The 15007-nt window shown below is 43.5% G+C and overlaps 1 protein-coding gene across 1 annotated transcript; it reads left to right on the plus strand.

Moving 5' to 3' along the window:
- Positions 1 to 397: 397 nt before the first annotated feature.
- Positions 398 to 11345, plus strand: LOC136632171 (protein spinster homolog 1-like). Its single transcript, XM_066606861.1, has 13 exons — positions 398 to 480; positions 676 to 741; positions 3171 to 3307; positions 4146 to 4294; positions 5449 to 5518; positions 6551 to 6696; positions 6791 to 6931; positions 7647 to 7836; positions 7990 to 8055; positions 8244 to 8342; positions 9232 to 9403; positions 9674 to 9804; positions 10187 to 11345. The coding sequence occupies exons 1-12, from the start codon at positions 441 to 443 to the stop codon at positions 9676 to 9678; spliced, it is 1281 nt and encodes a 426-aa protein (XP_066462958.1). The 5' UTR covers positions 398 to 440; the 3' UTR covers positions 9679 to 9804; positions 10187 to 11345.
- Positions 11346 to 15007: the final 3662 nt, after the last annotated feature.

Genomic DNA, 15007 nt, shown 5'->3' on the forward strand with positions numbered 1-15007 from the left:
ACGCTCCTCTATATGTATACATATTTTATTCCTCAGTTCCTCTGAAGTAACCACAACTTCCTAAAATTTTCCGTGTGAACAACACATAAACACCTGTACCAAGTTAACGCGGGGGAAGCTAGGTATATCAGCCAGTATTACATAAAGCAGCGCAGTCTGATTTTGTTACTGTCTGGTTATACTATATGGACCTTAATGATAGTGATGAAATGTTTAACGTTTTCCCCTGTTGTGCCTCTCTCCAGTGTTTACAGGGCTCTGTGAACATGGCAACTCTCAGTGATGGCGCTCAAGCCACCCCATTACTCTCAGGTAATGTGGATGAAGAAAAAGCGGTAGAGACTCATCCACAAGACAGGGATGAAGAAGAGCAGGACATCCATAAACTGACCGGAGTCTCTTACATCCGCTCCGTGATAACTGTAGTAATTCTGACCTACATGAATATGGTCATCTACATGGATCGCTTCATTGCCTCAGGTAAGTGGGGAGGGAAAAAGTCAGCATTCCGGCCACTTTTTGCCTTTCATTGTTAATATCTACAGAATTTAATGTTACTTCACATTTTACATGGATTTATATGGAATCAAATTCTCTCCAAGTTGATGCGACCACCGATTACCGCAGTCCTTCGGTAACAAATAATGATCTGCGTTATCCTTTTTCTTCTGACAGGATTGATGCCTGACCTGCAAAAGGACTTTAAGATGAGTGACAGCGCATCCGGCTTAATATACACAGGTACATTTCTACATAAGAAGCTCCCATCAAAAGCGCAATTATAAGGACTAGGCAGCCTTCAGAGATGTTGATCATTCTAGTCATTGGAATCTGATGACATCACAAGCCACAAGGATGTGACCTCATCATGTATCCATATTGTTAAAGTTCAGCTCGAAAATCTTTATCAACAAACATGCAGACAGTAATGTCAACGGAGGGGTTTAACACTAGAGCCACTGTGATAATTTATTTTTTTACTGCATTGCCTTTGAACTAAGGAGTCATAAATGAGTTAAGGAGTTAATGAATTATATTAACACTTAACACCACCTGACATCAGATTACATCATGGCAGTGGGGTACTTAATGCAAAATGACATAACCTTACATCATGCGGAGAGTGCGAGATCAGAAGAAATCCCGCACCATCCGGCAGCGGGAGTCAGCTGTTACCGATTGCCGACCTCCGGCTGCAACAGCGGGGGTGCATGTAGACAGTGACCACCGCTGTTAACCCCTTACACGCCGCAATCTATGTAAACGGTTCACAGGAGGAGAACGCTCCCTCTGTAACGTCATCGTACCCCCGCGAGGCAATGGCGGAGGGCCAATGGGTTGCCATGGCAACAGTTCCCCAGCTACAGGCATCCTGCTTTGCCATTGCCTATGATCGCTATTACAAGCGATAAGGCATTGCAGTACATAATCCTGTAATGCCTTACCATAGCAATCATAGCTGCTATAGATCAGGTCCCCCTCAGAGATATAAACAGTGTAAAAAAAACTAAAGAAATAGTGTAAAAAAACATTTTAAAAAACTTTTTTTGCTCATTTTCCCCTATTTGAATGGAAAAAAAATTTAAAATGTAAGAAATACCTCACATATCAAGTATCATCATGTCTCTAACAACCTGTGCTATAATTTGAGCACACTAATTATCCTGCACATCAAAAACTGAAAAAGGAGGCAAAATGCTTATTTTATTCATTTTGCCTCCCAAAAAGCGCAATAAAAGCGATCCAAAAAATCATACATACCCCAAAATGATACAAATAAAAACTCTACAGCTTGTGACGCAAAAAAACAAGCCCTCACAGAGCTCCGTCCATGAAAAAATAAAAAGGTTATGTGACTTGGAGTGCAACGATGCAAAAGAATTACAATTTGTTAAAAGGGATTTTATTGTGGAAAAACGTAAAAAATTCTAATATTTAATGATATCGTTGTAATCATACCGACCCGCAGAAAAAATGTATTGTCGTTTATTCTATATGATTGACGCTGTAAAAAATAAATGAAAAAACAATGGCAGAATTGATGTGTTTTCTCTCTCTGCTCTCAAAAAAAATAAACTTAAAGTTGTACAATACATTATATGCACCCAAAAATGGTACTAATTAAACTATAGTTCGCCACGCAAAAAACAAGCCTTTATACAGCCATGTTGACGGAAAATAAAAAAGTTATGGCTCTTGCAATGTGGAAATGAAAATCCCTCCAGAATTGTTGCGTCCTTAAGCCCAACATAGGCTGTGTCCTTCAGGGGTTAATGTCACTAAAGCATTGTTTCTCGAGGCCGATTTACACACAACAATTTTTGCTCAAATTTCATTAAAATGATGGCTTTTTAGTGATAATTGTTGTGTGTAAATGCTACCATCATGCACTTTTCATCTAAATGATGATTTTTAGGCAAGCTTAAAATCCATTGTTCAGACTGCATGCTGTGTTCTCCACAGGAGTAGGAGATAACATTGTATTCTCTCTGCAGCCCATGTGAGCTAGAGGTTACATTGTATTCTCTTAGCATACCCTGCCAGAAAAATAGAGCTAATTGCAGAGCCTTGCATTTATTATCTATCATTCACATGCAGCGTGGCATTAAGACTCCAGGGGGAGCCCAGGGTGGCAGTACCAATGTGGTTCACTGATGGACATGCAGGGCAACCGGCTGAATTATCATGGCGTCATTAATAGGTTGCTGGTCTGCATGGTGAACTACATATATCAGAATGGTCTGGCACCCTGTATCCACTATGTGTGGGAGTGTACGCCAAGCAGCCACCCCCCTCATTATCAAGAGGTAGTGTGAGTGGTTGTCTTATCGGTGTCCTGCACAGGTGTTATTTGCTCCTCCATTTGGTAGTCAGCTACCTGCATGGTGAGAGGATGCATCTATATGCACTCCTCACTTAGTAAGTAACGGCCATTTTCTGTGATTGTTTTTAACTGCAGAGCTCAGACCACCTGCTGTGTTCTACAGTAGCTCCTAAAGGCTAATTTGCACGCAAATGAAGCTGATAAAGTACTAATGGGCATTAGTGCCCATTAGTACTTTATGCAAAACGATCGCTAAACTTTTAATCGTTTAAAAAGATCATCTCTGTGTGTAAATGGGCCTTTACATTCTCACTTCCTGTCACTTCTTATCTTCCCTCTCTTTTAGCATTTATCGTAAGCTTTATGCTGATAGCGCCACTCTTTGGATACTTAGGTGACCGCTGGAACAGAAAATACATCATTAGCGTGGGGATCTTCCTTTGGACCAGTGTGACCTTGGGCATGTCATTCATTCCTAATCAGGTAATTAGTTCAATGTACTTTGTATTGGTAGAAACACACACTGAGTGCCCAGTACTTCCCCATATAGTATCTTACACAATAACTATAATGCCCTCCCAAAAGTCCCAGATTCCGTGGAATAGTTCCCAGATTTTAGGAACTGTGCCACCCTTCCTAAAGGCAGGAGATATCCTGCAGGGTTAGTCAGGAATACAGAAAAAGAAAGAAAGTCCTATTCTCACTCCTTTTGCTCCCCCACGTTCCGATCCCCTGATCACTTCTGTACCTGATCACAAACCAACTAGCCATACCAATACTGAGACTGGGGATTGGCTGCTGTGATCACATGATTGCATTACTTTAAAGTTATCAGGGGGCCACATTGGTGGGGACTGACGGAGTATGAAGAGTAAAAGAGCTGAGTATAGGCTGTTTGTTTTATTTTACTGACAGAGGCATTATTACTGTGGTAGAGCATGTGGTGGCATTATTACCAAAAGTGTACGTGGGGCATTACTATGGATGGGGGCATGTGGTAGCATTATTACTGAGGAGGGTGACAAGGGTATTATTACTGAGTCGGTGTAGGCAGGGACACTATTACTGTGAGGAGGCGCTATTATATAACTGTGAGGGGTCACTAGTAGGCACTATTACTGTGAGTGAACAGAATGGGTGTGGCTTAGCTTTAAAGGGGCATGACCTAGCATGAAGAAAATTGCTAAAATGATCCCACTGTTCATTGTTCAGAAGTTGGGCAGTATGGTAAACCTTCCATTTTTCTTTCTCTCTCCTCGCTCTCTTCAGCCCTTTCTTGCAAAAACTTCACTTAAATATTTTGGATTTTCTATTCTCACAGTATTTCCTGCTGCTGATAATGAGAGGATTAGTTGGGGCCACAGAGGCAAGTTTTTCCACCATCGCCCCTTCCATCATCGCTGACCTCTTCGTGGCGGACCAGCGCAGCCGCATGCTCTCCATCTTTTATCTCACAATACCAGTTGGCAGGTGAGTGTTCGATATAGACTCTGAGGAGCACTTATGGCAAGAGGACATTTAAAGGGGTCTTCCAGCTTGGAGGAACCAGGGTTTATATATGAGGGGCTATCTGCAGTTGTTAATATCTCTCACTGGAAGAATTTCTCTCTGCAGGGCTAGTGGCACACTAGCGTATAGAAGCTCATTCATGTTGCAACTGTAAAAAACTTACTTTTTTATACGTGTGCAGTTCCATATGCCATCCGTATGCAGTCCGTGTGTCCGTTTTTTACTTCATCTGTGTTTCATGTCTGCAAAAAAAATCTGAAAGCGATCTAATTCTTTTTTTCTGCATCTCTTATGAAATAAGAACAGCAGACGGATTGCACATAGATGGCGTCTGACGGCTGTCCGTTATTTTTGTATCCCCATTCACTTGAATGGACGAGTCTCGTCGACATATTGCATCAGAATAGTGCATGCCATGAGCTTTTTCTCGCGATCCGGGGGTCTGGGGAATAAAACTGATGGTTGTTTTGCCACATTTACCAATATGGGGCTGTGTGCTAAAGGCTTAAACAGACAAACGTGTAAGCGTACGTTTTTGAGCGCGTGAAACTCACGCCCGTAACACGCAACAAACTGAACCCATTGATTTTGAATAGAGTCATATACACATTCAATGTGTGTGCATGTCATTCGTGTATATAACTCTATTCAAAATCAATAGGTTCGGTTCGACAGCTGCATGTCTTATCTTTTCGCCTTCCTCGGAACGCGTCACCCTTTGTTTTCGATGGGACAGTAAAACACATCGCATGGTGTGCAATGTGCACGGGAGTGTGATTGAGAACAATAGGAAACACTTGCTGATCCTCTAGTGCGGCTGAAAGTCGTGTCGGAAGATCGCTACCTCACAGCCTGGCATCGCTGTGAAAACGCTATCACGCTCGCCGTGTGCAGCTAGCCTAAGGAGGATTTTTTCTGAAGTGTGAACAGGGAAGTGTCAGGGTAAAGAAATGGTGCCCACCTGGTGCCCTTGGAGCCTGTGTACTTCTAGTCATAGCTGTGGCCAGCAGACTACAGACTGCTTGTAGCACATTGCTGGCCTGTAATCGTATATTATATTCTCCCAGACTAGATTGTTACACATCAGAGTTCTCACCACTTCTTTTCTATTACAGCGGCCTTGGATATATCGTTGGACCCAAAGTGACGAGCGCTGCAAATGGCAACTGGCACTGGGCATTTCGTGTAAGTAATCGGCCTGAATCTCTTGAGGCACTCAGACAATCACTAAGTCACAAGTATAACTGATAAATGTCAGGTTATTGTCACGGTCCCCACAGGACTATTAACTAAGTTATGGTGCTATTAGGGGATGTGGCAGGGAGCAGGGTGACGTATTTTTTATATCGACTCGCTCCCGCTGAAGATCTGGAGAATCAGATTTTTTTCAGAATCCTGTGAACACGCTCTCCTACACAAGTTTATGGGAGAAAGTACAGGACTCTGAAAATAGTCTGATTTTCCAGCGCCGCGCAATCTTCAGAGGGCAACAGTGCTGGATCATGGGAGCGGGTGAGTATAAAAAATACATCACCCGACTGCCTGTCACCTCCCTTAACACCACCATAACTTCCTTTATGGTGCTATGGGGACTTGACAGGTTCCCTTTAAGGGTCTTTCACATGAGTGTATGTGTTTTTACGTTTTCTTGCCGGCATTGTAAAATAGCGTGAAAGGATGTTTTTCCGCCAGGTTTATTAGCGTTTTCTCACCCATTCACACGACCGTTGAGCGTGGTTTTTAGCGAAAAAATATGTTGCACCCCGGAAAACCCTCCCTTTTTTCCCCTGCTCCCATAGGAGTATATTGGCCAAAACATATTTCCAGAACCATCTTTTTGCCCACCGTATATGCGTCGGCACGTATTTCAGTCGTGTATGATCAATTTTTCACGGTTCGTCGTTTTTACGCTCCGTATATTCACCTATGTGAACGGACGCATTGATAACCAATTCCACAGATGCACGCGTATATCGGTCCCCCGTAATAACGCACGGTTCATGCACTCCTGTGAAATAGCCCCAAAGTTGACATGGCCTTGTGATCTACTACAGACGGCAATGAGACAATTGCCTATATAGTAATTCCTGTAATCTTAATGGAACCACTTCCACATTTTTAGGTTATTGTCTATTTAACCCCATCTATGATCACTTCCACTTTGTATTGACCAGCTTATACTATATGTAACATACAATGTCTTCTTAATCCACACAGGTCTCCCCTGGGCTGGGCATTATAGGTTTCCTGCTCATGACCATCTTAATCAAGGAACCTCCAAGAGGAGCTGCTGAAGGGAAAAGGACCAACACCTCCCTCAACGCCAGTCATTGGGTGTCAGATATAAAGACACTATTTAAAAAGTAGGTATTTTCTGTGTGGTGATCCTTATCACTGATCCACCCTGAGAGTTCTGAGATAATTACATGGTGCTTCTTTTTTTTTAACTCTCCGCAGTCCAAGTTTTATGTTTTCGTCCCTTGGCTACGCGGCTGTAGCATTCGTAGCCGGTGCTATAGGTCTCTGGGCACCATCTTTTCTGATGCGTGCACGGAACTTAACACCTTGTCAGACTGGACCGTGCATCAATAATGACAGGTATGTATTTCTTCATAGTGATCCCCTATTAGAGAATCACTTCTGCTGAGCGACCTAGGGATAACGCTCTGGTCACGTTTGTACTTGAAGCTCTGTTGTCAGATTTTTAACTCTAGTCATACTGTGTGGTGGGCACCATGATGGAGCCTCCATTGGGCACCGGAGCATCTGTCTGGCACAATGCAGATATGAACAGAAGCAGTATACAGGTATGGCTAGTATACAGCATGGCAGACTGCTGTTTTAGATGCGGAGTTAGCAGCAGGTCTTTGCTATTTGCAATCCAGCATCAAAATCTACACATTAGAAGTACAAATTTTGTTACTTGATATTCCATAGGAGGAATATCCATTCGCTGTTGCGGAATATTCCATTCTGTATGAAAGCAAAACCTCGCTTACCTACAGCAGCCAATAACAGTGTGAATTACCATTGGCCACCAGGCGCCCACGTTTCAAAACTTATGGAATTTCTTTAGTATATTCCTTAGTAAGTGGAGTCAGCTCCACTTACCAAATTGATTTATGACTGTGTGTGATGCCGGCTGTTGCTCCCTCCCTTTAGTTCTTACTACGCCTGGGGCACATGCCCCTTTAGCCCCGCCTTAGCTATGCTTTTTTGACGTGTTATTCATACTCAGTTCTTTTAGCTATCATTGCTATGTAATTTCTTGAAGCTTTGTTTCTAACCTCCGTAACACGTTTTTCCTTTGCAGCCTAATATTCGGCGTGCTGACACTCATCTCTGGCATCCTTGGAGTTATTGTTGGGGTGGAGATAAGCAAACGCTGCAGAAAATTCAACCCACGTGCAGACCCCATAATCTGTGCATGTGGGATGCTAGGCGCCACCCCTTTCCTTTTTCTGGCTTTGGGTCTTGCAAAAATCAATCTTGTGGCCACCTATGTAAGTACCTAATATATAGGTTGTTGTATCCATGGTCTGAGTCTGGGATAAAGGACTGAAGTGTCCTGCACTAGTATGTACAGTTCACGGGGGGGGGGGGGGCTATCCTTGTATGTTCTCTTATATTATACTCCATATGTTTATTCTCTGCAGGTCTTTATATTCATCGCTGAAACATTAATTAGCCTAAACTGGGCCATCGTGACCGACATCCTCCTGGTGAGTTATGAAAAGTGGAATGATATTTGAATCATCCCCCTGTGTCCTGCTTTACCCATTAGTTGCAGGTTGTGCCGTTTACACCTTTTTGATATTTTGTCATTTTGATATGCAGTCACTTTGTCCGATTGTTCTTGTTTTGTTGGGTTCAGTGACTTCTGCTTACTCAGAATATACTTTTCTTTCAGTATGTGGTAACTCCTACCAGAAGATCTACCGCACAGGCCATGCAGATCATCATGTCCCACCTGCTGGGTGACGCTGGCAGCCCCTACATCATTGGGGCGGTAAGTAGTTATTACATATTGCTTCTTGAATGGTGCATAGACATCACTGTTACCACCCGTCCCCTGTTTGCCGCTATATTTTATGCCTCCCTCTATGTAGAGCACTCAAACAGTATACAGACAGCACTGAACAGTAGAAACGTTGTATCAATGGAGCTCATATATAGGACCATATAGAATGTATATAGGACTTAGGCATAAGCAGAATATGACAGCAGATTCCCAATGGCCTGGAGCTATGTAATAGATTATTTGATGATGGAGAAACCACATGAACCATCATGCCTCCAGCCCAAGTCTAGTATTGAGCTGAGAAAGATAACACCAGTGCTGCTCATACAGGGGGTGGGCAAAAATATGGAAATACAATATGAAATGCCTGGGATTTTAATCATTGGCACTGTGCTGCCCTTTTGACCCCTGCTTGGCTAAAAGCTGTCCCACCAAATTTGGGTTTACTTCACCTCCTGCCCTGCTCTGGGTTTCGGAGCTAGCCGGTAACAGCAGCTGAGTGGCTCAAACCCCTGACCAGTGAAACCTTATTGCTCGGGCAGATGTTCATTTCTGCCCAGCAGCATCTGTGTCATATTACCACCACTTAAAATCGGTCTCTACATGTCTTGTTGAAATATGATTTAGAATCCCATGTAATTTAAGGCATGCATTTCGTATGGTGTTTCCATACTTTTGTCCGCCCCCTGTAGATTGTACGATGGAAGCCCCTCCACTAAATCCGGTGCGGGGCTTCTGCTGCTACAAGCTTTGCAAGATTTCCTAACCATTATATATCTGCAGTAGTGAGGAACAACCTGTAGTCTTATTTGTGTTGTTGACCTTCACCAACCGTATGTATATCACTAACCAACTACTTATCACTTCTCATTCTCAGTTAGCTGAACTCATCCGCAGAGGAAAACAGGAATCCCCACTTATAATGTTCAATAGCATGGAGTACGCGCTCATGGCCTGCGGAGGCGTGGTAATAATTGGAGGACTCTTCTTCACGGCAACAGCCTTATTTATTGTGAAAGATCGGCAGAAGGCAGTAATGGAGTCTGAAGGTGCGTGTAGGAATATGTTCATTGTCCTTGTGTCTCCTGTAGAATTAAAAGGAAGCTCCACCTTAGGTTTACAATGGCTTTATAGTCATAGATGTGCAATCCGCCATGTTTATGATATGTCTACATCATCCGTTGTTTCCTTTCAGTCCTGATAGTGACAGTTCTGCAGATTCTTCTGTGTCTTGCCCACTTTGCACCCCTCGCTTCTGCTGTGAATAATATGTTGCCTCTAAGATGATGTTAATTCTCGTTTCTTTGTTCATTCTGTAGACTAGCTGCACCATCATGATACGTCCCGCTGAGATCTGCACTGCAGACAGGATTATCATCTCTGACTCAATCAAATGGTGACCACAACTATTACATCAGATTACCATCAGAGATAACCCGCACTTCTGGAGGTAAGGACAATTAACTGGACTTTCTGTACCTGGATGTATTCACGAAAGAAGTGAGTTATCCGCTGCTCACCACTGGACTTGACCTTTTACCGGACTTTCCTCAGTTGGATGTATTCACTTAACAGGGAGTTATCCGCTGCTCTCACCACTGGACATGACTTTTAATGGATTTTCCACAGTCATCTGTTCACAAGACATAATATAACAGTTTAGCCCGCTATGTAACATCGTAGCCTGCTACAAGAGGCGGTCATTAAAGATTTCCCCTGACCCACTTCTATTTATTACACGATGCTGAAACTGCACATGTGTAATGATATAAGTCTCTATAGATTGCGTGCCAATTTGCAACTCTGAACTGATAACGGTCTTTCTTTTATAGGTGCTGAAGTGGTGCGAGGCCTGATAATGGACCTAGTGGAAAACCGAGCAGTCATCAAGTTCCTCTACTAGCAAGATGTTCAATGAGAGGAGTCCCCATCACATGATTTAGTCAAGAACTGGCATCATCAAATCAAATGTGGTCGGACTTCGGTGGAAACGGCTCCAATTCCGGGGCACGCTCCACTCTGCTATCGATGAACTCACCATCCAGGAAGTGGAGGCTGCCATTTTGGAAAATCACCTCGTAACCACGTGCCCATCCCTTGGGCAGGCAAGGGCATGCTCAGTCTTTTGCGACTAGCACGGAATAGTGCTGTTTGATTTCCTAGCAAAGGGTATCACGATTACTGGTGCATACCCTGTTTCCCTGAAAATAAAACATACCCTGAAAATAAGACAGGTTTTTCCAGAATTTTTGAATTTTTGAGGATGCAAAATGATTTTTCAGGCTTTTTGAGGATGCTTGAAATATAAGCCCTACTCTAAAAGTAAGCCCTGCTAACAGGTAATTAAAAAAGTCAATTTAAATAGTGTCCAGGCAGCTATACATGTAAAAAAGTTAAACCTTTTTGAACAAAAATTAATATAAGACACTGTCTTATTTTGGGGTAAACACGGTACTATGCTTCACTGCTGCAGAAATTGTGGGTTTCCATAAAAACCAAGAGACGTGGCATGCTCACCAAAGATGTCCTCCTTCTGCAAAGACAATGCCCAGGTTCACAGCTCACATGTTACCCAGATGGAAGCACGCTGCTGTGGGAATGACATTCTACTGCATCCTCCTTATTCACCCAACCTCGCACCAACTCACTTCCTTCTCTTTCCAACAATGAAGTAATTTTTAAAGGGCAAGCATTTTCCTGACAAAGGAACTCTGATTTCCGAAGTCACAACGTGGCTTATGGAGCAACCTGACGACTTCTAGAAGCGCGATGTTTACAGTTGCATAAAGGGATGGAGAAGTGTGTGTCTCTAGAGGGCACCTATGTAGGGAAGGATTAATAACTGGGCTAAGTTTCGTTGCTCTCAGTCCACAGGAAGTGGGTCAGGGGAAATCTTTAATGAACGCCCCTTGTATGTACCATCTTAGCCCGCTATGTAACATCTTAGCCCCTTTGTATCATCTTGGCAGCCAATAAACATCTTGACTTCCACTCTCAGTTTCGTTTTTCATCAATGAACACAGTGGACACCTATGACATAAGGAGGAGGTTCACAGCCTTAACCCCTTGAGTGGCGGGTTTCCTACCACCCTGTCGTGCCCACCAGGGCAGGTTTTTTAAAATGGTCTAATCATTGAATTTCAACTAATTTTGCAGTTGCGTCTCAAGAGCCATAACTTTTTCATTTTTCCATTGACATGGCCATATGAGGGCTTGTTTTTGCGGGACAAGTTGTGATTTTTTAAACAGGGGGGAGGAAAAAAAGAAATGGGGAAAAAAGAAAAAAAGGGGCCATGTCATTAAGGGGTTAAATAATGCATTAACTTCCTTCTCTGTGTCATTACGACGCATGGATACCACATGTGTGATTGTATTTTTGATTTTTTTACAAAGTAAAGGGAGACAAGTGTTTTTATTATTTTTTTTATAATTTTTTAACTTTTTTTTTTTAAATTTTTTTTTGTCCCTTTAGGGGACTTCCACAGGGACCCATCAGGACCCCTGATCACATTCCGGGGGTCCGATGGTGACAGCCCTTTACATGCTGCAGTGACAGCCCTTTACATGCTGCAGTCACATAGACTGCAGCATGTAAGGGGTTAACACAGCAGAGATCAGAGGTTTTCTCTGATCTCTGCTGTAAAAGCTAGTACCTAGCTGTCCTGTGACAGCTAACAACCAGCTCTCCCTGCCACAGAGACCATCGGCTTGCTTCTGACAAGCCGATGGTCTCTATGGCAACCTGTAAACAAAGCAGGAGATTGCCGACATATCGGGCAGGCAGAGCACACTGTCACAGCTTGTGGCATTGTGCTCTGCAGCTCCCATAGTGATACATAGCCCGGAAATCTTCCGGGCTATGTTGCTATGAGCAGTGGAGCTCGTCCCGGAAAATTTCCGGGCGTGCCACTCAAGGGGTTAAGGGAGGGCAGTCCATCAGCCATGGTTCCCAAGAGGCTTCCCCCGCTGGGGTGTCTTCCTTTCTTGTGTGCTGAATTTTTGACTCTGTGTAAGTCACAGGCCCAATCACCATCATTCTCATCAGGGCCACAGTTAAGACTATTGCCCTGACTTTAAATGGAAACTTCTGTTTTTGATACCTTGAATGAAGTTAACAGAGAAGTCAGTGTACTTTAGTAATGTATCCAATCCTCTTCATTGGTTGGGCCAGGGCTACATGGTGATTTTCATTATAACACACGTAGTGTACCCAGAGATGACACTAAAGCCCTGCTACATTGCATCCTAATATAAGCCAATGTAGTTGTGTGCATCACATTAGGATGCCATGTAGCAGGGCAATAATTTGATCTTTGGCTGTGTGATGTGTGTTATACCCAAAGTCACCATGTAGCCTGAGCCCTAATGCATATCTCATTACCTTTTGGGCAGTCAAAGAGCGACACCTATGGTTCATTGTGTGACGGGTCCATTTTTTCTATCCACAACCATATACTTGAATGCTTTTAAGTATTATCACAAAAATAATTGGAATGTAGACATTTTTATGATCCAAATTGCTCCATATGATGGAATAATATGCAAATTACAGTTAGGAACCATACAGATAAACATATCGCTGTATAAACTGTTAACACAAGTCTATTTTTAAGGTCAAAAAGAGAAACATTTAAGGGCCAAAGAGGGACAGAGGGGCGTGGGTTCAAAATAGGGACTGTCTGTTCAAAAGAGGGACACTTAGGAAGTATGTTAATGTAGGGAACATTTGCTGATAAATATATAATTATGACATGTAACACCAGTATAATGCCATCCAAATTGGTGTTGTTTGGTGGATGTATCTGCACTATGGTCAATTGCCAGTACACACGACCATAACTCAGGAGTCCCATGGCGAGCCACGCAGCAAGGGGTCACGAGCCACATGTAGCTCCTGAGCCACTGGTTGAGGACCACTGTTTTAGGACATATAGGGTAAACCCTAACAGTTACTAGTACACAGTGTTGGGTGCCGTTCTCTGGCCCAGAGCTATTCGTATACAACTGCCAGACCTGGTGATCACGGAGCTGAAAGTAACAATACAAAGGGTTTTCTGTCAATGGGACTATAACTTGCTGAGGGCCACACTGGACGGAGATTTTCAGTATGACAATTAGCCAGGGTTATATTATGCCCTAATAGGGTTCTGTCTTCTAAGCATCGAGGATGAAAGAGGGCAGTCCACGAATGTTGCTTATGTCTCAGGGTATTTGTCTGTCCCAATATAGGTGATCTTTCTGCAGGGCACAGTTCTTCCTACTATACTGATTTTAAATACAGGAAGAAGTTACATAGAAGCAGCCATTAATTACCTACCAGTAGTGGAGGTTAGAGCAGGGCAGAAGGAATAAAGATGTATTACATTGTATGACCAGCAGTGTAATAGGGCGCTATCCCTCTAGCAATAATACAAGAGTACTATGCAAACCTTTATGTGGCTCTGTTATGGCTGCAATATAGCTCGGTGTTTCTATGGGAAAACTGTGACTGACTTTCATGTAGGCACTGTGGTTGGCTCCAGCAAATGGACAAACTCTCTTGATGCCCAAGGCCACAGTTTTCGAATGTGCTCCACAGTACTTAGTCCCTCATGTTTAGTATGATAACTTGCAAATGGACCATCATTCACTTAATTACACCGTGTTGTTCCCCATAAGTCTATATAAAATGTGTGCTGTGTGAATCACCTCATAGGGTATTATGTGGCCACGTTTTGTCTGTGGAATACATGTGGGAGGCCAGCTCTCAATCACAACCATCCTTCTGCGTCACCACTATGCTGTACATTTATTGTGTTGGTCCTTAAAAGCTCTGGGAGACAGATGGAGCGAGCCTGATCTTTCGGAAATGATTGGCAGTGATATTGGGGTGGGGGTCCTGTGACTGATCATGTTATGGGGGCCTCTCTCCAGACTGGCTGCTCAACACAACAGCTGCAGACAGAACTCCTTTGTCCAGTTCCATGAAAAACTTTGAATGACTCGTTTCGAGCTATGTAATTGCAGCGTTCGAGGAGCAGGCCCACAGCCATGGAGACAGTGAGGTAGATTGAGGTCTTGTCATGGGGGTTCTACCATCTCCTCCCCTAGGAGCACGGAACCCGTCCAAGTTACTGCTGGGGGAGTTTCACAGGGGTAACCCAAGTAGTGGTTTACCTGAATGTCCTTTGTCACTCATGATGCCACCGTTCCTTCCTCTGCGGTGAATCCAGATGGTTAGTCCACACACAGGGAAACGTGTAAAGCAAAGCTGGAAACGATCGGCAGTGCTCCTTTACTTGAACATATTAATCCAACAGTCATATACATGCCAGCAGGACAAATAGTGCAAAAACACAAAGTGGTGTGACGGAGGATTCACGGAATGACAAACAAGTCTACTGGCCATGTTATATGTGGGGTTCTGTTCCCGGCTAATCTCCTTCACTCTTTAGCTCTCTACCGGTCAACACTCACATTTGGGAGACAGGCACTCCATGCAGCATGGCGGTCTCTCTGTCTCTGTCTCTCTCTGTAACACTGGTATTTCCTGGGTTAAGCAGGCCCAGGGTAGGCTGCTGGATACCTTTCAGCCTCTTCCATTCCGGACCACACAGAGCAGATGGTGTCTGTGTGGCTCACTCGCAGAACAGCACTCTCCTGTCCTCTCTCTT

Source organism: Eleutherodactylus coqui, chromosome 6 (genome assembly GCF_035609145.1).
Source record: "Eleutherodactylus coqui strain aEleCoq1 chromosome 6, aEleCoq1.hap1, whole genome shotgun sequence".
In the NCBI taxonomy this organism is placed as follows: Eukaryota; Metazoa; Chordata; class Amphibia; order Anura; family Eleutherodactylidae; genus Eleutherodactylus; species Eleutherodactylus coqui.

What these genes read in the sequence shown, in the direction of transcription:
- LOC136632171 (XM_066606861.1), top strand. Translation starts at nt 441, where the DNA reads ATGAATATGGTCATCTACATGGATCGCTTCATTGCCTCAG. An exon ending in ATCCGGCTTAATATACACAG is followed by an intron (nt 742 to 3,170) that starts GTACATTTCTAC and finishes CCTCTCTTTTAG; the next exon opens with CATTTATCGTAAGCTTTATG. An exon ending in CCGTGCATCAATAATGACAG is followed by an intron (nt 6,932 to 7,646) that starts GTATGTATTTCT and finishes TTTCCTTTGCAG; the next exon opens with CCTAATATTCGGCGTGCTGA.